Source organism: Cucumis sativus, chromosome 7 (assembly GCF_000004075.3).
Source record: "Cucumis sativus cultivar 9930 chromosome 7, Cucumber_9930_V3, whole genome shotgun sequence".
NCBI classification, from domain to species: Eukaryota; Viridiplantae; Streptophyta; class Magnoliopsida; order Cucurbitales; family Cucurbitaceae; genus Cucumis; species Cucumis sativus.
The window spans coordinates 9292097-9316557 of NC_026661.2; the positions used below are offsets into that span (position 1 = coordinate 9292097).

The window sequence follows — 24461 nt, forward strand, 5'->3', positions numbered from 1 at the left end:
CGTGGCCTTGTTTTTGTGGATGGCTATAATGCGACTTAAATTGGTTGCGTTGCACATACCATCTCAAATGCATGCAACTTGTGGGGACTTTTCCAATTCTTGACATGCTTTCAAGTAAAGCCTTTCAATAAGATGCATGAAGGGCTTAGCTTCGAACTGATGATGCAGCCAAGTCTCTTTGTATTCACAAATTATTTCATCCACATCCACTGGTATTGTCTTCATTATACAATAAAGTATTATTCTTTCAAGTGAAATCGTACTATCGTGGCGCGTGGACATCAACTTCGTTTTAACGAACACCAACCAAGCACTTGCTGGTGATTTTAGATTGCACAGGAATAGTTGATACTTCCCGATTAGGGTTACATCCCATGTTGTACTAGACTAAGCTACTGTATCTCATGCGTCTAGCATGTCGTGAGATGATGGATCTTTGAAAATCGATTTCCCTACCTCGAGTTGTTTCAATTTGTATAACGCATTGATTACCTTTGGTATGTAGTTTATCTTTTTTTCCTTCTACAATGGCATAATGTCTTTTATTGACTAACTTGCCATTGTAAAACATGTCCACTACTTCAGGCCGAATCGTAGTTACCTCGTGAAAAAAACTCTTGTCATCTTAATGCTCTAATGGAACCTGTGAGAAACGACAGCAGTTGCCCGTCAAATGCAAAGAGTTCCTTTTCCAGCATATAATGTTTGCTCAAATTCTCTATGGAAAAGGCAACTTCCTCTTCAATTTCTTGGCCCTCATCTTCTTGTTGAGCCTTTTCTTTCTTAAGTCTTTTCTTGGTGTCCTGTCCTCTTTATACCTCTTTCCTCTTTGGTTGTTCCTCACCAACATTGTCCTTTAAAGGACTCATCTCATTCATTTCTTTGTTAAACTCCTCACATAACTTGTAAAGGGACATCTCCCTTCCTTTGCTCTTCTCTACGGAGAGGACCAATATTTCAATTTTGTTGAGGAGCTCTTCCCGCTCCCTCAACTTTCTTTTGGTACTTTCCTCTGCCAAATACTTTATGCCTTTGGCCTAATCCTTAATCTTTAAGAGCCTATACTTAACTTTTTCGCTCTGTTTCTGGGCTTCTTTTGCCAATCTTCGGAATTCAGTCTCAATAATGGGTGAAGAGGATTCTTCTTCGTTCACTCTTTTTCTTCCTTCTTCTTCCTCTTCACATGTTTCATCCTCTTCTATTTTCTTCTCTTTTTCTCTCTTTTTCTTTCTCTTTTTCTTTCTCTTTTTTTTTTCTTCTCTTTTCTTCTCTTTTCCCAACTGTTCTTATCTCATCTTTTCCTCACTTTCTTTTTGTTTCTTTGTTGCTTCCTCGTTTGCTTTTTCTCTTTTGTTGTTTTCCTCAAGAAGTACCTTAAGCACTCCTCCAATGTTTTCATTAAACATGGTTATCCCCTTGTTGTGGAAGTTGAAGGTCCTAGGTAAAAGATAGCTTTCATTAAGGGACAAGGGGTTAGTCTGTGCTTACGTCGACACAGGACCATCAGAGTGCACAATTTCAGTATCAACTGTAACTAGTACTTCTTTCATTTCAGACTTCTCAAATACTTTGTTTTCGGCCATTGTTGCGAAGGGGTAAAGGAAATAAGATGGAAAATTAAAGGATAAGGAAGAAATTTTACTTTGCGCATCGTAGAAGATGATCGGAGAACTTAAAGCGATGTGAGAAGTTTAGGGAGGAAATCACGTGGTGAAAAGGTTAATGTTAGGGTTTTGAAAGGGTTTTTAAAGATAATCTTTACTATGGTTAGGTTTTACTTAACTGCATAATAAGTGTCACGTGTTATTATTGGGAATTGATGTCTGACACAAATAGGTGAGATTATCAAAGTGTAGTACAATCATTACAAATCGGATTTGAAATCTGAAAAAGTAATGGTTGAAATTCCACAAACCCCAAACTAATCATGAATAAGACCCTTTGCTCTACACCTTGCGAGACGATCAAAACGACTAATGTGTTTTGATGCGAACCTTCTCACTAGATGGCTGCATCGTGAGAAACCTTAGCTTACTTCAACTAATGGCCACACGAGTCAACACGCTCTTCCTAACTGAAGAAGAAGAATATACAAATCTAAATTACAAAACTACACAAGTAAAGAATAATTAGAAATAAAAAAAAAAGTATAATAAATATATAAAATTTTGAAGATGCAGTTGTAAAGATGATGGAAAAGTTATACGCTATAAATGCATCCTTGCGTTCAAGTTCCTTGATGAGGAAGAGTTGTGGTCTCATTGCATTATGCTTTGCAGAGCCTTCCTAACCGCATCATTTTTCCTGAACTTTCATGATCATCTACTACATGACTCTTTGTGTCTTGATTGTTCCTCGCATAAGTCTCTACTCTCTATCAATCATTGCAATGTTCAAACGATTGTTTTTGGTCCTCTTCGCATAGTTAGCCAAAGTAATAGTCTTGCTAAGCTAGATGTGTGGACACTTTCCTTTATGCCTTTAATCAGATTAGGCGGCATCTATAAATTCATGCGGCTTTAAGGGACTCAGCTTCATTTGCGATCAAACGCATTCATTCAAATACCTCACAGCAGTTGGCCAAAAGATGCACTTGAACTTGGATGCGTTCAAGAAAGCCTAGATTACTCTCGCACCTTGAACCTTCTCGCGCGATCTTTGACTAAACACATAATCCACCAAAATCAATTATTTTGCCAAAATCAAAGTAAAAACCCTACTCTAGTGTTTGAAAAATCAATTCTTCGATAGTCGTGCCAAAAACTTGCTTGTTGTTTTGCGCAAAAGGAAAGAAGGAAGGAAGGAAGGACATGTGAACATAGATTCAAACTCAGGGTTGTGTATGCACATGATGAATTCTATGTAATAAGTCATTGGTTAAGATCATTGTATGTGAAATACTCAATATGAACCTCTTCATCGTGTTATAGTTAAGTCCTCGTTCAGTGCAAGTTTTCCTACTACTTGCCCAAATATAAGCGAAACGGTAAATTTTCTTGGATGATCCAGGGTCGAACACAAAGAATTGATATCAAAGTTTAGTTATAGGGTCTTCTTATCAGCTAGGCTTTATAAAAGAATAAAATAATTACAAAGAATGCTAAAGGGAAATACAATTACTTATTTATGCCTAGAGATCTTCTGCAAAAGAGATTAAATGATGGCGAGATAGAAATGTGAACTATCTTGGATAGATAGAAGAGTGAAGAAAAAGATATGCATTGTAAGATGATTAAGCAATGTGAGAGCCTTAACCCGACATATTATTGTTAACCAAATTATGATTAAGACATGCTTCTCTCGAAGTCTTCATTGAATGCCACACATGGTCACCCTGTCAGGATCCATGTGACTAATCTTGATTAAGAAAAATATATCTAAAAATATTCACTTATAAAACTTATAGAACTTCACGTTTAAGGATAATAACCTCTGCATGCCTATTGTCCACATTTGTTCACCTTTTGGGATACAAATTAGGAAAGTTATCTCGCAAGGTTGAGGAAACTCTTCCTTGCGCGTATTAGCCACGCGTCCTTGCTACTTACCCTATCAAACAGTTAACGACATACACCAGCCAAGTGCTGAATTTAGCTCGACTAATACGATAAGAGTTATAAGCGAAACTCTTTATCAATAACTTACTATAAACATGTAATATATCATAGAATGTAGGGCTTTCACCATTATACAAATTAACATTATATATAACACAATGAATACAAAAAATAAAAAGGAAATATAATGAAAAATATGGCAAGTTAGGAGAAAAGTGGAAGATGGATTCTTCTTTATTCAGACTCTAAGCTTTCGCTTTACAATCTAATCAGAGAAGTAAAATAAGAATCCTTTGCATATGGTGGAAAGCCTATTCCTTTCCACCTCTCTCTAGAATTTGGCCGGTCTGGTAAGACATCTGGCCACTCAAGCCTCTCTAGAGTCTCCTTGAATAGTGTATAATGAGGCTTTTTATAGAAACTTTTGGGCGAAAAATTGGCCTTCTAGTTGCGTCTACCAAAAGTAATCTCTGCAATCAAATCATTGTTGGGATTTATGTCCTAAAACTCGTAGATTGTAAATATAATCCATTGACCGCTATTAATAAAGTGTTATTATTGTAATAATTGTTATTAATTAATTTATTAGTTTTGTCTTAATAACCCAAATCCAATAAACTAACATCCTAAGTTGTTTAATGAGTCTTGAACAGTATGTAGAGACATACAGGGATCAATAATCAAGATCAGCTTAAAGGGTCTATAGTATAAGGATAAGATTGGGTAACTTATCCTGGTAACACTATTGATACGGCTCACTTTGTAATTGATACAAACGCAATGATCCAACGTGTTCATGTAGTTGACATGCGAGTGAGGGTATCCTATGCAATGAGTTTACATAAGACCGGACCGCGAAATAGTAACCACTAGATGTAACTCTGTTAATTAGTTAGGTTTCTATTTCACTAGGATGACCTAAGTAACTTAGTCTTAATCCTGAGTGTGTTATGAATTCCTATTCGCGAGTGATTGTCCTTTGATTTGTACGGGTGAGAGTGGCCAGATCGCCGACTCAATAAGCTTATCATTTTGGGGACAAGACCAAGTGGGGAGCTGGGAACATAATTACACAAGATGGAATTCACTTCTCTCCTACTTTAGGGTAAGTAGATGAGTGTTCCCTTAAATGGTGTCTCCAGGTCTTGAACAAAGGGTCCTACCCTCTCTATGGCACGAGAGGCATTTCTGTTTATTGGTAGGACCATAAATAGGTTGTTCATTGGAGGAGCACTGGTATTTAAGGATTAGAGGTAACCCAGTGGTAAAATGGTAAATTGTCCCAACTAGTGTTACGAACACTCCTGAAGGACTAACTTACTGTTATTGGTCTATATCCATGGACACAGAAATATATCTACAGTGAGAAGAGTTCAGCTATGAGTCTTTAGTGGAGTGTACACACAGTTAACGAATATTGATTAATGTGGTTAATGAGTTTAGTCAATTAATCTTAGATTGTTGTAGCTTCTGATTTGTAGGTCCATTAGGTCCTCTTCCTAGCTCGTAAAGGGTAATGAGATTTATTTATATTGGTTGTAATTTAAAATGTTTAAATATACTTAGGAAATTAGTTTAATGTATAGTGATACATTATAATATAAAGTTTGTGAAACTTTATTATAAATTTAATTTTGGATATGATTCAAAATTAATTTATGAGAGATAAAATATTTGAATAAGTTCAAATATTAATGTGAATTGGATTCATATTAAAATTATTGGTTAGGAGAGAAACTTATATTTGAATATGATTCAAATTTAATTTTAATTAAATATCTTATATTTAGATATTTAACTTAGCTATTAATTAATTAATAATTTAGTTTTATTTAATTAAATTTATAAAATGATATTGCAGAGATATTAATTAAATATGATTTAATTAATTATATTAATATAAATGTATAAGATATTAGAGATATTTATTCAAATAAGATTTGAATGAAATATTAATTAAATATAATTTAATTAATTATTAACTAATTGATTAATTGTTAATTAATTAGTAGATTTGATATTAAAAATCTTATGATTCTCTCCTGCTCATTTTCCTATTCCAAGAAGGAAAGAGACCTATAAATATCTAGAAGAAAACAGTTTTCTTTAGCGAAAGCTTTTTTTGTCTGCAAAAAGAGTTTCTCTCAAATATCTCTAAACCTTTTCCCATCCCAATTGATTTCCACAAACCAATCTCATCCCAGAGGATAGGAAGGTCTCCGACGGGTGGTGTCCCAATTTGGAGATTGAGTTGTAGATTCAGAGACAACCTCGAAAGTAAGTTCTTGTATCTTATCTTTAAAAGCATTCTTAGAATTTATTTAGAATTATGATTCTAAAATTTTGCCAATGTATCGATATTTTAAGATTTTCAAATTAAATTGAGTAATAGTTCTTTAATTCTTCCGTTGCCGTAGGGCTTTTATCCCTTCAATCATGTCACTCCAACTACTACTTTGTCTTCTAGTGAACTACTTCTCACCTTCTGATATGGTCTTTTCGTCAAGTTTCTTCGCCTGAGATTCGTTTCAAATTGCTAGCTTCTTCCTTTTGTTTACAATCCTACGTTAGAACATTAAAACATGGTAAAATAGGCATGAAAGCTTGAGCAAGATATATCTCTGAATATTTATGCATTTTCAACATAACACACGCGTTTTGATACACTTCTCATCCATTTTGGCCTCGTTATTCTTTAAAAGAGACTACAATAACTTGTATTTTTACAAGTTATCAATCCTTCCTTCACTAAGGTTACTGGGATTCACTCTTGCCATCATCTTGGATTCAGGTTACTACGATGTTCACTCCATCCACGACATATGAGGATTTCCTAGATTCATTTCATGTTACACCAAATACCATTTCTATGCTTAGCCATTCTCATTGTGTTACTCACTTCCCCGCGATAGAATAACTTGGGTGCATCTTACTCGTCTTTTCTCGATTTATGTTTCTTTTCTTACAAAATATTTAGCACTTTTACTTGTTCAAGATAGTCCTTTTGACAAGGGTTTTTTATACTGATCAAGACCTCACATTGAGATTGTTGCTCGCTTTTGGATTTCCAAGAGATTATGGAATGTTCTAAGAAAATCCAGAACCTAGTGATGGATCTTCTAGTATCAAGACATGATCCTCAATCAGTATAAATAAAGGCATTTAAATGGAATGAGGTAATAGGTTTTATTAGAATAACTTGGCCCACATATCTTTTTAGGTATCTCAATAAGTGGTGAACAACATCTGTCATCTACATGTGTTTTTGTGGGTTTTTGAATGAATTGATTGAGGCGATGAACAACAAAACAAATGTCTGGTCTTGATATTTGGAGGTATATTAGCCTTCCAATTTGTCTTCTGTTGTAAGTGGTGTCCTCTTTAGTAACGGGTTTTCCTTCCTTCATCTTTTGACAATATCAAATTAGGATCCATCATTGATGCAGTTGGTTTTCTATCAAAGAAACCAGTGTCTTCAAGTATTTGAAGGTGATATTTTCTTTGGGAGAGCATGAGTCCTTATTGGGATCGTGATAGCTCTAAGCCTAGAAAATATTTTGCTTATCTCAAATTTTTGAGTTTGAAATGTCCCTTTAGGATGTCTTTGACTAAGTTAAAGATTTTGGAGATGGTCGAATTAGTTATATGTCATCGACATATACTAACAAGGCTACAAGGTTGCTTCCATTGCCTTGGGTAAATAATGAATAGTTAGACTTTGACTGGTGAAAATAGTGTGAGGATAGTTTTAATGCAAACTTGACGAACCATTGTCTTGAAACTTGTTTGAGGTCATATATTGATTTGTTGAGTTTGCAATCTAGCTTTTCTCCTTTTCTTGGTATTTCTGAGTTTTGGTAGCCTAAGGGTAAGGACATGTGCACTTCTTCAAACAAATCTCCATTTAGAAAGGCATTGTTTATGTCTATTTGGGTGATGGGCTAATTGTAGGATGTGGCAAGAACTAGAAAGATCATGACAGTGACAATTTTGGCAACTGGTGAGAAGGTGTTTAAGAAATTGATTTCTTCTTGTTGGCTCTAGCCATTTGCTACAAGTCTTGTCTTGTATTTGTTAATTGTGTCATATATGTTGTATTTTACTTTGTACATCCATTTGCTACTAACAGTGTACTGATCTTTTGGTAGGAATCAATGTGTTAATTCTTCCATAGCCTCTATTTCTTTTGTCATAGCTTGTCACTAATTCTGGTGTTTTACAGCTTAGTGATAGTAAGTTGGTTCATATATAAAGGTAATGTTTAGTAGGTAATTTTTGTGGTTTTGGAAGTAGGCATTATATGAAAGGTGTTTTGTGAGCGGAAAAGGTGAATTGCTTTTGGTAGTGAGGTTACGATGGAAGTCTTTTAAGTAAGAGGGACCTTTGTGCTATGGGAATAGCTTATTGGTTAGGGTTATTGGTTTCTTCTAAAGCTTCAATGTAGGCTTCTTGATCATCATCATTGTGACTAGCTTCATGGACATTTTTTGATGTGTGAGTAAAGGGATTTTCAGCAGTATGATTTGTGGTGACACATTTGTTTTCAATATGGTTAAATAAGGGGCATGGTATGAGAAACTATTCCAGAAAGTCATGTGAGGTGGAGTTGTCATCTTCTTTGATGGAATGGAATGGAAATAGTTCTTCAAAGAATAAGACATCCCTGAAAAAAAAATTCTTTTTAGTTATGTCATACAGTTTGTAGCCTTTCATACCCGGTGGGAATCCCATGAAGATACATGGTTGTGCTTTGGATCAAACGTTGATATCTTTGTTAGTAGTGTGAAGGCATATGCAAGTCAACCAAATGTCTTTATATTTTTGTAGCCTACATCTCTGCCAAACAAAGTAGTAAAGGGGGTGCTATTTAAGAGTAGGATCATGGGTGTTCTGTTGATTAAGTAGGCGGCAATTAGTATGCATTCTCCTCAAAAGGTCATGGGAAGTTTGGATTGGAACATCAAGGCTCTTGCTACATTGAGAAGGTGTTGATGTTTTCTTTCAACAAATGAGTTCTATTGAGGAGTATAAGCACATGAAAACTGGTGGGTGGTTTCAGTGTTGGCAAAAAAAATCTATGAAGTTTAGCTCGGGGCATTATCAGAGTGCAAGGTTTTGATCAATTTTGAGAATTGGGTTTCAATAAGTTTTAAAAATCATGGAATGACTTCTAAGACGTCATTTTTATTTCTCAAAAGATGGATTCAGGTAAATCTTGATTTATCATCAACAATAGTAACAAGGTCAGAGTGACCAGCATGTGTTTGGGTTTTAAAGGGACCCCATATATCACAGTGCACAAAGTCAAAAGTTTGTTCAACAACATTATTCAAAGTAGGAAATGAAAGATGCCTCTTTTACGTCATCTCATATTTCTTTTGCACTTCCATTATAGACTAGGTTGGCAGCAATTTCTTTTGAAATGGAGTTAATAATCCAAGAAGCTATTATGTCATTGTTGCATTTCCAAGCAGATAGGAGACTACCTTCTGAAGGTTTCTTGATTTCGTCGGTTATGAAACCAATCTTATTCTTTCTAAAGAGAGCGAGCATTTGATGAGAGGAGTCGTGGTGGTAATCGTGGATGTGGTGATTTTAGAGGTCGTGGTCGAGAAAACTACGGTAAAGGAAAATTTGATGAGAGTAATTCAAACTCAAATTCATCAAGTGGTCATGGAAGACAACATTATACGAGGTCAAATAGAGAAAGATCAAATAAATTTGACCACTATTCCTAGGAATGCAAAAATAGAGTTGAAGAAAAGGCAAATTATGCTGAGAAAGATAAAGAAAGTGGTAATTCATCATTGCTTCTAGAATGCAAAGGTGTGGAAACATGTGAAAACAATGCATGGTATCTCGATAGTGGTGCAAGCAATCACATGTGTGGAAGTAAATCGATGTTCATAGAGCTTGATGAATCCGTTGGTGGAGATATCGCATTTGGTGATGCCTCAAAAAAATTTCAGTTAAAGGAAAAGGTAAAATTTTGATCAATTTGAAGAATGGAAAACATGAGTTTATCTCTAATGTTTATTATGTGCTTGATATGCTTGATATGAAGAACAACATTTTGAGTTTGGGACAACTATTGAAGAAAGGCTATAATATTTTGATGAAGGTTTATAGTCTTTTGATAAGAGATAATCATGACAAAATGATAGCTAATGTGCAAATGACGAGAAATAGAATGTTTTTATTAAACATTCAAACTGATGTTGCGAAATGTTTAAAGCCATGTTTGAAAGATCCAAACTGGATTTGGTACTTGAGATTTAGGCATTTAAACTTTGATGGCTTGAGAGTATTAGCTAAGAAGGACATGGTGAAAGGGTTGCCATATGTTAAACATCCAGATAAATTTTGTGAAGGTTGTCTTTGCAGCAAATAATCAAGGAATTGTTTTCCACAAGAATCATCTTCAAGAGTAAGGAGACCACTAGAGTTGGTTCATACTGATATTTACGGATCGATCAAACCTAGTTCTTTCAGTAAGAATAATTACTTTTTATTATTTATTTATGATTTCAGTCAAAAAAACTTTGGTTTATTTTGTCAACGAGAAATCAGAAGGAAGCATGTTCAAGAGATTTAAAGCCCTTGTTGAAAAAGAAATGGGTTATTACATCAAAGCATTGAGATCATACAGGGGAGAGGTAAATTCACTTCAAATGAATGCAAAACTTTTTGCGTAGAAAATGGAATCCGTCGACCTATGACAATTCCATTTACTCCTCAACAAAATGGTGTTGTTGAGAGGAAGAATCAAACAATACTTAGCATGGCTCGAAGCATGTTGAAGAGCAAGAAGATGCCAAAAGAATTCTGGGCACAAGTTGTTGAATGTGCAGTGTACTTGTCAAATCATTCCCCTACTAGAAGCTTATGAAACAAAACTCCTCAACAAGCATGGATAGGAATAAAACCATCCAATGCTCATTGGAGAGTATTTGGATGTATGGCTTATGTGCATATACCTGATCAAAAGCATAGTAAGCTTGATGATAAAAGTGAGAAACATGTTTTTGTTGGCTATGATGCAAGCTCAAAACGCTACAAGCTTTATAATTCTGTGACAAAGAAGACGATGGTAAGCAGAGATGTTGTGTTTGATAAACAAGCATCATGGAATTGGAATGATGAACCAAAAGACTATAAATGTTTGGTTTTTCTCGAGGATCATGATAAGTGGCCTAGTGACATTGCTTCTTCATGAAATCTACCAACATCGTCAATCACTCCACAACAAAACACATCTTCATTATCTGCAAGTTCAAGTGAAGGACCTTGTGGCATGAGAAGTTTACAAGACATATATATGTTGAAACTGAAGAGTTAAGTCAAAGTTTTAATAACCTTACTCTCTTTTATCTATTTGGTGACGCAGTGAATCTTTGAATTCTTGAAGAAGCTTCACAAAATGACAAATGGAAGATTGCTATGAATGAAGAGATAGAAGTCATAAAAAAGAATGATAATTGGGAACTTTCTACTCTTCCAAATGGAAAGAAAGCAGTAGGTCATGTCAAATGGGTGTTCAAGATAAAAAGAAATGAAAAAGGAGAAGTGAAGAGATACAAAACAAGATTAGTTGCAAAAAAATATTCTCAAAGAAAAGGCATTGTTACGTTAAGTGTTTGCTCATGTTGCTCGTTTTAGAAACCATAAGGTTGTTAATTGCTCTTGCTCCTCAAAATAATTGAAAGATCTTTCAGATGGATGTCAAATCAGTATTTTTGAATGGATATCTAGAAGAAGAAGTTTACTTAGAACAACCTCTTGGTTATTATGTGAAAGGCCAAAAGGATAAAGTTCTAAAAATGGAAGAAGACAATTATACGACGTATTGAAATCAAGACAAGAACACCAAGAATGTGGAATAGCGAAAATCAACAAATATTTTCTTGATAATGGGTATTTGAGGTGCCCTTATGAACATTCTCTTTATATTAAGACTAATGGTCATAGAGATACTTTGGTGGTTTGTTTGTATGTGGATGACTAAATTTTTACAGGAAATCATGTAAGTATGTTTGAAGATCTCAAGAAGGAGATGACCCAAGAATTTAAAATGACAGATAAGGGTTGATGTCATATTATCTTGGCATTAAGGTGAAGCAATCAGAGAAAGGTATTTTCATCTCTCAATAATGATATACTAGAGAAATTCTAGAGAAGTTCAATATGATCAATTCCAAGTCTGTCACCACTCTGATTGAAACTGGGACCAAATTGTCTAAATATGAAGAAGGAGATGTTGATCTGTTGGTTTTACAACAAAGAATCTGTAAAATCTCACGCACTCTTCTTGAAGAAAGCAAAGATAAATACTTTGTAAGATATATTGCCAAGAGGGAGAGAAAATTAAATGGAACTTCTTATCTTTATTCAATTTGATGGACTAATATTTATAGTCTAAAAAGAAGCACAAATTAGTAACCCACTAACTTAGTGCTTGCTAAAACTTTGGACATGATTAAAAATCAAATAACCAAAAACAATAAATACAAAAATAACTTAATTCTTCCACCTATTTAGGAAGATCATGGCAAATTAATAGCCCACACTACCCCCCTAATTCTGACATGGTTCTAAGTTACGAACACCAAGTAGTTGACGCATAGCAGCTAACTTTACTCCCGTCAATGCTTTAGTCAGGACATCGGCTCGTTGTTCTCCAGTGTTGACAACTTCAACGATAATTTGTCCATTCTTGACACACTCTCGAATGAAATGAAAACATGTATCTATGTGCTTGCTGCGACCATGAAATACGGGATTCTTCATGAGAGCTATCGCGGATTTGTTGTCCACAAATAATGTTACTGGCCTTGGCTCCATTCCGACTATCTCGCTAACAAGGCATCTTAACCACAATGCTTGGCAAGCTGCGGTAGTGGTTGCAATGAACTCGACTTCGCAAGATGAGAGTGCCACCGTCTTTTGCTTTTGCGAATTCCATGAAACCAAGCTTTCGTTTAAGTAGAATGTCATTCCACTTGTGCTTTTCCTCCCATCGAGATCACCGGCTAAATCACTGTCAGAGTAACCGAATATATTGAATTCTCTGGGACCTTTCGTATAAGTGAGCCCAAAATGAATCGTCCCTCTCAAATACCTAAGTATTTGCTTGACCACCTTGTAATGCATGGTTGTAGGCCTTTCCATATACCTACTCGCCATCCCAACAACATATGAAAGATCTGGCCTTGTGTTCAGTAAGTAGTCTAAGACAACAACGACGATGCTTCTGTACTCCGTAGCATCAATTGGTGCTTCTTCCGTGTCTTTGTGAAGTTGTGCCTTGGGTTCCATCGGGTATTTTGTGGCATTGCAATCAGCCATTCCAAACTAGGACAAAATTCTTTTGGCATAAGTTGGTTGTTTGAGCAGGATTCGACCCTTCTGTTGTTCAACTTCAATTCCTAAGTAGTAAGAGAGAAGGCCTAAGTCGCTCATTTCAAATTTTGCCATCATTTATTGCTTGAACTTATTGACCTTTTCAATGCTACTTCCTGTTACAATGAGATCGTCAACATACACTCCAACAAGAACACATTCCTCTTTTTCTCTTCTTGTGTAGATTGCTTGCTCTTGAGTGCATTTTCTAAAACCAAGATCTTTGAGACTCCTATCAAGTCGAATGTTCCAAGCTTCGTGGAGCTTGCCTCAATCCGTAAAGAGCATTTGACAATCTATACACCTTGTGTTTTTCATTTGGAACCTCAAAACCCTCCGGTTGAGTAACATATACTTCCTCTTCCAATTCTCCATTGAGAAATGCCGACTTCACATCTAGATGGTGTACCTCCCAACTTTGGTTTGCAGCGAGTGCAAGAATGACTCGAATGGTGTCAAGTCTTGCAACCGGTGCAAAAACTTCTTCAAAGTCAATGCCTTGTCTTTGTACATAGCCTTTAGCAACCAATCTTGCTTTGTGCTTGACAACTTCTCCATTAGGGTCTTTCTTCAATTTGAACACCCATTTTAGACCAATGGGTTTGTGTCCTAGTGGAAGCTCGGTCAGACTCCATGTGTTGTTTTTCTCAATGGATTTTAATTCGTTCTTCATTGCTTCGTACCAACGACCCTCTGTAACAGCTTCTTGGTAACAAGTCGGTTCTTCAGACACTACCATCATCAACTCATTCTCTTGTTCATCACCACCTACAACTTCCTCTGTGTTGGCGTAGATGTCACTGAGAGATCTTAGACGGACCGATGTGTTCGTCGATGGAGGAGATGGACTGGTCTCTCCAATCGCAGGTATCTCAGTTGCATGTGGTAAGGCATTTTCAACCCCAGTTTTTGCATCCTCCAAGTTTTCGTACTCGTCAGAATAAAATTGGTCCATCACCTGAAACTCTATAATCTCCTTACTGTCACTAACAACTTCGTTCCAAGCCCATTCAAGATTCTCTTGAAAAAGAACATCTCTACTAATTTGTAGTTTTCCACTGCCTGGGTCATATAAGCGATGGGCTTTGCATCCTTCTTCGACACCAAAATATACCATTGGTGAGCTTCGATCGTCGAGTTTCTTGAGGTGAGGGGTTGTGTTCTTTACATATGCCACACAACCAAAGACTCTTAAGTGTGCAAGATGTGGCTTTCTCCCCATCCAAGCTTCAAATGGTGTGCGTTCTCCAAGGGCCTTCGTTGGAAGACGGTTTAACAAATAAGCTGCGTGTCTCACTGCCTCTCCCCAAAATTTTGCAGGCACATGCATGCTTTTGAGGAGTGATCTCGTCATCGCCATTACGGTGCGGTTACGACGCTCTACAATGCCATTTTGTTGTGGTGAATATGGAGCGGTGAGGTGTCGTTCGATTCCTTTTTTTTTTTGCAAAATTGAGTAAACTCTGCAGATAAGAACTCACCACCTCGATCCGTCTGAAGCGTCTGTTCTTGTACTCCGTCTTGTTCTCCATTAAGAATTTGAATTTCTTGAATGCTTCAAATGCGTCACTTTTTGCCTCCAACATATACAGCCACATCCATCTTGTGGAATCGTCAACGATCAACAGAAAATACTTGTTTCCAGCAAGAGTACATGGTGAAATCGGTCCGCATATATCAGCATGGAGGAGTTCTAATGGCTTCTCTGCTCTATATGTTGATTGACGGGGGAAGGGCAATCTGGCTTGTTTGGTAATCACGCACGCTTCACTAGTGGTACTCCAACTACCAATTTCTTCTCCCCCATAAGCTTCAAGTCATGAAAATTTACATGGCCAAGTCTCACGTGCCATAACCATGTTGGATCTTCTAGGCTTGTCAGAAGGCAGACTTGCTTGAGTGTCTTCAAAGTTATCTTGTACAAACGATTTTGAGTTCGCTTCACCGACATCAAAAGCTTTCCACTCCTATCACACACTTTCATGATATCTTCTATCATTTGCACCTTATTTTCGTTTTCTATCATTTTTCTGAAGCTTATGATGTTACTACATAATTTTGGAATGTAATACACCTCTTGGAGAGCCTTCTGATCACCGTTCTTGCACTCGAACATGAATGTTCCTTTTCCCATGATCTGAATGGTTGATCGCCAAACTTCACCCTCCCAGTGAAGCTTTCATCTAATTCTTGGAACTTCTTACGATGGCCAGCCATGTGGTTACTAGCACCGTTGTCTAGATACCAAACATCATTATTTTCTCCATTCTTGTTGTTGCAATACATCTCTGGCAACAACCGCTCTTTGCTGAGTAGTATGGCATCCTCCTGATCACATATAGTGCGTGTCCCCTCCTGGGACATGGCCATCATCAAAGTTGGTTCTTCTTCGACGGCACAAGTTAGATGAGCTTCCTCGTCACGACCTTTTCCACGACATTCCGACGCGTAATGTCCCATCTTGTTGCAAGTGAAACACTTAATATGACTTTTATCACGAGTGCCATTTCCAGTGTTGCTAGTGCCTCCCGCACTATTTTGACGCTCAGTGCCACGACCACGTCCTCGCCATCTTCCTCGATCGGTACCACCAAATTCGCGCCCTTTGGTCATCGAGGAGTTGTCACCACTATGTCCTTTTTGTCTAGCTTTCCATTCGGCATGGGTAAGTAGGAGTTGTCCATCGGTGTTGTTATTGTTTTCTCGAAGTCGTGTTGTTCGTTCCTCGTACGCCTTCATCCGTCCAATTGCTTCTTCAAATGGCATGGTTTCGAGATCTTGAAATTGCTCAATTCCGGCGACAATGGGAAGATATTTGTCGGGTACGGAATCGAGGAGCTTCTTGACCAATGATGAATCCTTAAGTGCAACTCCGAGGGTGGTGAACTTGCTTGCTAATCCGCTGATTTTTCCTGCAAACTCATCGATCATCTCGGTTTCCTTCATTCGAAGAACATTAAACTCACGCTTCAAGGTTTGAACTCTCGCCATCTTCACCCGCTCACTGCCCAAGTACCTTGTCTTGAGACTATCCCATATTTCCTTTGCGGTCTTCTTCTTAGCAATTTGTAGAAGCACATCTTCCGGGATGCATTGGAGAATGTATGCACACGCCTTCTTGTCTTTCTTCACATCCACTTCGGCTCCTCTCGCTGGCTCTATTGCTTCCCAAACTCCTTGGGCATCGAGGATTGCTTCTGCCTTTATCGTCCACACCGTGTAGTTGTGTGGAGTTAACATCGGGTAGAGAATTGGCATTCCGCCATTCTCCTTTGTTTGCTGCGAGGTGCTTGTCATCTTTGTTGGAATATGCGATGAGAAGACAACCTGCTCTGATACCAAATGTTGGTTTTACAACAAAAAATCTGTAAAATCTCACGCACTCTTCTTGAAGAAAGCAAAGATAAATACTTTGTAAGATATATTGCCAAGAGGGAGAGAAAATTAAATGAAACTTCTTACCTTTATTCAATTTGATGGACTAATATTTATAGTCTAAAAAGAAGCAAAATTAGTAACCCACTAACTTAGTGCTTGCTAAAACTTTGGACATGATTAAAAAACAAATAACCAAAAACAATAAATAGAAAAATAACTTAATTCTTCCACCTATTTAGGAAGATCGTGGCAAATTAATAGCCACATGATCCTCCATATTTCAAAAGTTTAGTTGGGAGTTTGAGATATTTTACTTACACCATGACCAAGTGTTTTTTTGCAGCATTTAATAGGTGAGTCGATTTATGGAATCTCCTACAACTACTCATTTGAAAGTGGCAAAGAGAATTTTTCGTTACCTCAAAGGTACGCTTGACTTTGGGTTATTTTATTCTTCATCTATAGAATCCAAGCTTGAGTTAATTTAGTAAGAGTTTCATATTCATTAAGTGTAGGTTTTAAACTGTTGTGTTAATTTGTAGTATGAGTTATGCTCATGACGACAATCCTATTTCTAAATCTAAATCATTCCAGTGTGAGGTATAATACACACAAAAAAAGTTAAATTATTCCAATAAAGTTTATTTTTATTTCTTCTCAAATACTCTATTCGGTAATGATCTATTTGGAGTGTTCATCACACGCTTCCAACAACACCAAGTCAAATCTCCAAGAAAATATGAAAAAAAAAAATCTCAAGTTGCAAAATTGATGCCAATGCTGAAGTGTTAGGTCAATTCTGGCCCAATGCACAAACTCAAAAAGACAAAAAATTGCATAGTGTAGCCCAGCACACAACATCACAAAGTTGGGTTTGGTGCAACGACGCCTTGCGTTGTAACAAAGTGCGGCATGAACATTTATATATATATGAATATTTCATGAACATATTTTCCAAAAAGCTGGTTTTTCTTACCGCATTTGATTGCATATTGTTCAAGAAGAATAGATACATTTTCCATAACAAATAAATTCCCAATACGGTTCAAAAAACATTAAATATAAAAGGAAAAAGAAAAGCAATTAACTAAAGAAACATTAAATTATTACCAGAATTCTATCACGATATTTCTCCCTAATCCTTGTAGCCTCTACAAACATGGAAAACTCCTCAGTTCTAAACTTACAAAAATATGAACATATGAACATTGCAATCAAAACCCAAGTAATAAGGATTGTGGAGAGGAAATTAAAAAATATAATAAGGATTGTGGATAGGGAAAAAACAAACCTAGGAGAGAGTTAAGATAAATTAATCGTGGCTGGTGGAGGGAGAGGCGCACGGCGGTGTTGGGGCACATGATGACGAGAGAGAGAAAGACGGATGGCAGGCAGAGATGGAGAGGGAGCCTTAGAAGTTCGAAGATGTGGGAGATGAAGTTTCAGATATGTGTTGTGGGTTTTTTAAAAGGCTATCTCCCGACATCGTATGAAAAACATCATGAGTTAATAGAGATCTCCGGATGCGCTATTTAAATTGCCTGCAAGTTTGGAGAGAACTCTCGACACATTATTTAATGCTTAGAGAGTTGGTAGGAAACTCCAAACCCAATAAAAACGGTCTCAGGAGATATCAAAATTTACCGTTTTCTGTAACTAACGTCCAATGCCAATTTATGACATCGGGAGCTAACCATGAATTTTGACGTTCTTTACAGCCCATGGGATATATCCTTTCGTACGCCCAACGATGGTTTTGTGTGTCGAGAATACATTTTTTTTTTTATATGGCCATCTTGATGTTTAGAATTTGATTGGGAGTTTTTGGAGGAGATTGAGAATCTGTCCAGCAAGATCAGGTTTGTTTATGACAAGATTTTGGTAAGTTCTTGGTGAGTTCCTTTGTGAAACCTTGGTTACCCATTGTGCGTATATGGGTCTAACCTTTTAGTTTTTTGTTAGTTCTTTAAGGTTGAAATTTAAAGTTGTTCTTAATTCCTGTAATCTGGTTGAGAGCTTGGAGCCAAAGCTTGGAAGCTTCTGTTTGCCTTGGATAAATTATTTGAAGATTAAGTAATTGCATAAATTAGTGGATGAGCTTGGAGCCAAAGGTCGTTGTTTCCGCTCTTCTTTACTTTTCCATGATTTTAGATTTGTTTTGAACTCTTTGTTGAATAGAAAATTTCATGATTTATATATACACATTTATTTGCTTTTATGATTTTAAATAGGGAACTCTAAGTTAGAAGTATCTGTTTATTCACTAATTATATTCATTTATGTTATTTTAAACATTATTCACCTCAGGTTTTATTTCCTATTTTCTCTAAATAAAATGTTAGTGTTTTGGTTTTAATTTGGTTGTTTATGAAGTAATGATTTTAGCTTAAGTTTGAAAAGTCGGATCTTACTAGAACCATCAGAGTTTGGTTTCACTACCTTTATTTAATATGTTTATTATGACATTTATTCCGTGGGAAGTTATTATGATTTCTCTTCTTTATAGGGTTAGATGGAATCTTGGAAGAAGATTATTATATTGTATTAAGTTGGATGATTGATTGACCATTTGTAGAGAAGATTGATGAATGTTGGTGAATAAAGTACTGTATCAATATACATTTTGACGAAGTCGATACAATATATGAATCATAAGAGAAAATCAGCTATCAAGTTGCTTGAAGTTATGATTTCACATAAGCATTGATTAAGGAGGAGTTCCATCTAATATTGTTATGATGTATTGTATGCTTAGCATATTACTAATAGTTGAGTCAGTTTATAGGCAGCGCTAGATGCATTCATAAAATGTTGTTCTCTGAGTCATAGTATTGTAATAATCAATATTTTCATGAGCAATACATATTTTTTTACTGATGTAGATGCATAATCATCAAATTGGGTTATCAGTTTTTTATGTTCTCCTATAGCTGTGTCATCATTTAATTAACTCAAAATACATCTTTTGATATACTTTTAATTGAGTGTATATTATAAAGAACAAATATAAAAGACCATTAACTCTAATTAAACACATATTTTTAAAACTAAATAGTCAGTAAATTTTTATAACTAAATAGTAAATTTAAAAGGACTCACAGAACATCACACTACAAATTAAAGTTATAATGAACAAGAAAAAAAAAAAGGACAGAAAATGGCAGCTCCTTTGACCTCTCTTTTACATGTTTGATTCCTTTTGTTTTCTATGTAACATATATCATATCCTTTAAAGACAGACCAAACACCAAAAGAGAGATCAAGGCAGTGTTTCTGTTTTTGTTCTTTTCTTTTTATCTGTTCTTTTCTTTCTTTTTGGTCTCTTGTTTATGCAAGGGAAAGCGATGCCACAATGTGAAAGAATTGAAGCTTTTCAAGAAGGTCTTTAGCATGGTTTGTGGCTCTACGTTCAACTCGATAAAAGAGCTCTTCGCTTAGCCGATCACCGATATGGGCATCGACAAGGACACCAGAGACACTCCGGCAACTGTTGGCCAAAGCTCGACCAACCTCTGCTGCATCGTCGGGCTGGTTCACTACTAATGGACTCCCTCCTTTGAAAACTTCAAGTTTGTTTATGGAAAATGAACCATCAGCTTCTACTACCTCCTTGAAGTCTTGTAAGCTCGGTGCATACACTGGAATGTTGAAGCTATCACGTTTCTCATTGCTTATCAATCCCTACATATTACCATTAACACAAACTCATTTAACAATTACATACGTGTCATTTACTTTCTAAATCATAAATATTTTTAAACGTTGATGTATTAATCAAAATAATACTTAAACCATATGGATAATTTGTGTTTATTATCAGTATGATATAATGAAAAATGATCTCATTCACTAATGTTTGGGTGAAAAAGAACAAAGAAGATAATAGAAAATGCATGCAATTCCATGAACAATAATACAATAATGTGGGAGGGGATATCCACTAATGACTTGCCAACACAATGATTTTAGTTGCGACAAGTGGACGGGTGGATGGAGTTGTCAAAGGAAGCCATCAAACGGTCAGAAATGATTGAGGGTCGAATGATGGCCAATAGAAAATCATGATAAAAAAAAACAAAAGAAAAGAAAAAGGGGAGTTTAGTGAGAGACAGGAAACACCCAATTATTATTATTAGTATAAAATTTTGATGTGTGCCTTTGAGAAAGCTTTAAGTTATGCTTTTTGGTCTGCTAAAGAACATATATGAACAGATGGTGGGAGCATTTTTCACATTCCATTTTTACGTAAGATACTTCCCAATCAAACAAATTTAATCAACGGTGGTGATTATTATGTCTATGCTTTTTATTTCTTACACCAAAAAAAAAAAAAAAAATCCCTTTTTTTAAAATACTAAATTAAGCTTATAAATATGTTATCTAGGTTCATAAGTTTGAATGTTATGTTATGTGTTCTTACTCATGTTTTAAAACATCAAACAACACCTTGAAAAGTAAATTTGAGGAAGCTTTTTCCATACTTTGATGCATGCTTTTTTTTAATATAAAATTTAGTTTATATCAAATATGATTTGGACACATGTACCAATTGAATTTATATACTTTATACCTAGAAGTTTGATCCTACAACTTTTTAATGTGATCCTCATAATTTGGATGTGTTGGCTTTATAGTTTTAACTCAATTCCTACAACAATTTGATCTAAACTAATTAGAAACCAAATTGATGCAAAACTCCAAAAAAAGAAAAGTATTAAATTATAAATATATTTGAAAATGGTACCTCTTGGACAAGATCATCCCAAGCATCCTGAAAGTGGGTCCCAAAGAGGAGGCCGGCTCCGCCTTGGTCGGTGGGGTCGAGTGAGGTCCGGCCCAAGCAGACAAGGAACATGGACCCACCTCTCTTCAGTTCCTGAGCCCTGGCCCACAGAAACCCTGCCAAGTCCGTCTGAAATTGCTTCCGGTAAGCCTCCGCCGCCGCCTCGTTTGCCCCGTGGATGAACACTCTCCCTCTGTTGTACGCCATCGATCTTCCATCCACCACCGTCTCCGGCACCTACATCTCAATCATAAATTATCTCTTGTATTTCTTCCATTTTCAAGTTTTTTTTTATTTATTTGGTTGATCAGGTCAAAAAAGCACTTCCAGACATTATTATATAGTGAACTAGGTACATAATTCAAATGAAATCAAAAGAAAAATTAATGTCCATAATAAAATTAGATTGACATTTATACAGAATTTTGCTATATATATATATATGCATGAATATACTAAATAACAGTAACATTATAAAATTCAATATTCTTAAAACTTGAACATAAAAAAATGATATAAACAAGAAAGAAAAAAGTTGAAGTTAATTGATTGAATTGGTCGGTATATTCAATGCAAAAAAAAGTTTCAGATGGTTAATTAAACATATGAACTTTTCTTCTCTTTCTCAAAATTCCAAAATATTCAATAATTAAAAAACAAAAAAAACTTTCTTTAATTCTCCTCGGGGATATTAAAATTAAACCCCACCTAAAACACAAACAAAAAGTCAAAATTTACGATTTTTTTAAAATATCAATAGCCATGCATATATATTATATAACCAAAACAATAATAATAAAAAATAAATAGATTATACAAAGTATCAATCAAGTTTTCATTTGTCATTAAACTTTAAAATAAATTAAATGTGTCATATATAAATGGCATGTTACCAATAGCATTAAAAAATTAATTAGGCGAATGATTTTATAAGTGAAAATTTGATATATATAATTTTAAAAGTCTGGAAAATCTTTGTTATCTCGCAAATTTTCAACCTTCATTTCAATCAAAGAAAGAAAGAAAAAAAAAACTCCCAAAAGATATTTTGTTGAAGTAAAGGGCTCAAAATCAAAGAGTTCCTAGACTTTTAAAATTTAGAAAGCAAAAGAATATATACATAATGAGAGAAAAACCTGAGAGAGCCAATGCAAGGAAAAGGCGGAGTGGAAAAGGTCGATGGACCTGGCCGGAAATAGACGACGGTAGAAGGAGCCAGGAACGCCAGCAGCAAAGTAGGAGCGGTGGTTGTCGGCGGCGAGACATTCCTCCATGCTGCCGCCGTAAGTGGCCAACGGTGGGAGGAGTTGGAAGAGGGTATTGAAGTCATTTCCAGGGAGATCGGAGAAAAAGGCGGTGAACTCCGGCGGGTCGACGGCCAAAGCTTCGAAGCGCTTTATAATGTGTTTTATGATGACATCGATGATGTAAATGGTGTTGCTGCCGCAGCTGCAGCCGAGATCCACCACCACGAACGGCTCTTCCGGCGAGTTTAAATGAACTCCGTCCAATGTTTCTTTTAGAAGATGAAGCATCGATCTGGCATGTTGAGCCTACATTTTATTTTTCAACTTTTAGTTACATCCATTGAAATTTAGACCTATAATTATTGTGTCGGTTTTCTTGTGTCGTGATTTGACCGACGTTAATTAAGGTTAATTAGATAATTGAGTGAGTTTCACCTCAATTATTCATATAAGAAAAATTGAGAAAAAAGATTTCATAGACCTTTTGATTTGGTTATATATGTTTAGATAAAAACAAACATAGTGCCAAGATAACTTAATTCCAACAAAGTCATATAGTTAAGAATAAAAATTACTGAGCAAGGATATATACCTGAGCTTGAGAGTTGTTAGCATAGCTTGTTTCCCCTTTACCTCCTTTCATGCTAAGCATTCGTTCGAGTTTCATGTTCGAAACGACGACGTTGTCGCCCTTAGGAGTCATAGAAAGGGTTTGAAGGTTTTATCTCAAAGCTTGGGAGAAGGAGAGAGGAGAGTGTTTTGTGAGAAAAGGTTTTGTGAAGAGAAGACACTGAAGTTATGGATGAAAAGTGGTTGGGTTAAGAGAGTTGGATATTTATAAAGAACAAAAGGGCTAAAAATCATAATATTCAATTTTTTATTTTTTTCTCTTTTGGTACACATTAGTTTAATTTAATTTGATTGCATTATTAGTGGATAAGGAAAAATGATAATAATAAAGGAAAGGTAAAAGATTTATGGGGCAGAAATAGAAATGAATCTAAATATTGGGGGTCACATGCATAAGAGAAGAAAGTCCTAGATTTCCGCCGGATTTTGATAAATATTGTAAATCAATGCTTAATTAATATTATTAACCCTAGTTTTGGCTGCTAATGCAAACTATAAAAACAGAACCTAATCATCAACTTAACTGTTTCTCTAACAATATTATTTATATCTACCGTTGCTAAAACTTAATTATTTGTTAATCAAATTCAATATAATCCCTAATCGTTACTAGGGAGAGCTAATAGCATCTATATATATTAAATTAAAACTTTGAAGAAAAATTATATGGTTTAGGTTAATAGTTAAAATAAGAGTCTATATGACGACTTTTCATATCACGAGTTTCGAGTAATTGAAAATATGTCATTTTGAATTATAAACAGTTTTGAGCAGTATATCCTTGATAAAAACAAATCTTTGAATTGTAAATTATTTGGGGTGTACTAACGTTTTTTTATTTTTTAATATAATTAGATGTATGGATCCAAAATTTAAAACCTCCTTTGCTTCAATTTATATGTGAACTGATGTTTTTTTTTTTTTTCTTTTTTTGATAATGTGATTTTAAAAAAAATGTCAAAAATAGGATAGGATATATGGAAACTAAACAAAAAAAATACGTTAATAGTGGATTTCTTTATATAGTATATCTCAACTACAAATTTCAATCCAAAAATATATCTTTCCTTATTAATAAAACTACAAATTTCAATCCAAAAATATATCTTTCCTTATTAATAAGAAAATAATCAAAATTAATAGAAAATATGAATTTAATAAAAAAATTAAAAATGAGAGATTTGAAATAAAATAAGATATTTTTAGGATTACAATTTAGAAGTTGGAATATTATATATATATATATATATATATATATATATTATTAGGAAGGAAAGTGGTGGAACTATTTTTGACATTATCTTTTAAAATTACATTATTAAAGAAAATAGTGAATTGAGATATATTGAATTTGATGGTTGGTCTCGTATTCAAAAGTGATTAGCTAAATCAAAATTATGTTTTTTTTTACTAGCTTATTTTCGGTAAATAGTTTAAAGTCATCTTTTTATAAGCTCTTTTCTAAAA

The 24461-nt window shown here is 35.2% G+C and overlaps 3 protein-coding genes and 1 long non-coding RNA gene across 4 annotated transcripts; all 4 read right to left on the reverse strand.

Annotated features, from left to right (window-relative positions):
• Positions 1–12131: 12131 nt before the first annotated feature.
• On the reverse strand, positions 12132–12902 carry LOC116405250 (secreted RxLR effector protein 161-like). Its single transcript, XM_031889212.1, has one exon. The coding sequence runs from the start codon at positions 12900–12902 to the stop codon at positions 12132–12134; it is 771 nt and encodes a 256-aa protein (XP_031745072.1).
• A 2091-nt stretch (positions 12903–14993) lies between these two features.
• Positions 14994–16253, reverse strand: LOC116405251. The gene has a single exon (XM_031889213.1). It carries the CDS (start codon positions 16251–16253, stop codon positions 14994–14996), a length of 1260 nt encoding a protein of 419 aa, XP_031745073.1.
• A 976-nt stretch (positions 16254–17229) lies between these two features.
• LOC116405139 lies at positions 17230–18097 on the reverse strand. Its single transcript, XR_004218249.1, has 2 exons — positions 17626–18097; positions 17230–17485 (listed from the first exon to the last, which is right to left on the reverse strand). It is a non-coding gene; the product is annotated as an uncharacterized LOC116405139 (long non-coding RNA).
• A 1275-nt stretch (positions 18098–19372) lies between these two features.
• Positions 19373–23173, reverse strand: LOC101213472 (indole-3-acetate O-methyltransferase 1). Its single transcript, XM_004151360.3, has 4 exons — positions 22957–23173; positions 22254–22670; positions 21079–21354; positions 19373–20015 (listed from the first exon to the last, which is right to left on the reverse strand). Exons 1-4 carry the CDS (start codon positions 23065–23067, stop codon positions 19662–19664), a joined length of 1158 nt encoding a protein of 385 aa, XP_004151408.1. The 5' UTR covers positions 23068–23173; the 3' UTR covers positions 19373–19661.
• Positions 23174–24461: the final 1288 nt, after the last annotated feature.

Bases quoted from the DNA above. Each gene is read 5' to 3' on its own strand.
- LOC116405250 (XM_031889212.1), bottom strand. From the start codon at position 12,902: ATGGCTGATTGCAATGCCACAAAATACCCGATGGAACCCAAGGCACAA.
- LOC116405251 (XM_031889213.1), bottom strand. From the start codon at position 16,253: ATGACAAGCACCTCGCAGCAAACAAAGGAGAATGGCGGAATGCCAATT.
- LOC101213472 (XM_004151360.3), bottom strand. From the start codon at position 23,067: ATGACTCCTAAGGGCGACAACGTCGTCGTTTCGAACATGAAACTCGAA. The intron at 21,355-22,253 runs GTTTTTCTCTCA...ATTGAGATGTAG, and splicing joins CCTTGCATTGGCTCTCTCAG to GTGCCGGAGACGGTGGTGGA. The intron at 20,016-21,078 runs GTACCATTTTCA...GGTAATATGTAG, and splicing joins GGGATGATCTTGTCCAAGAG to GGATTGATAAGCAATGAGAA.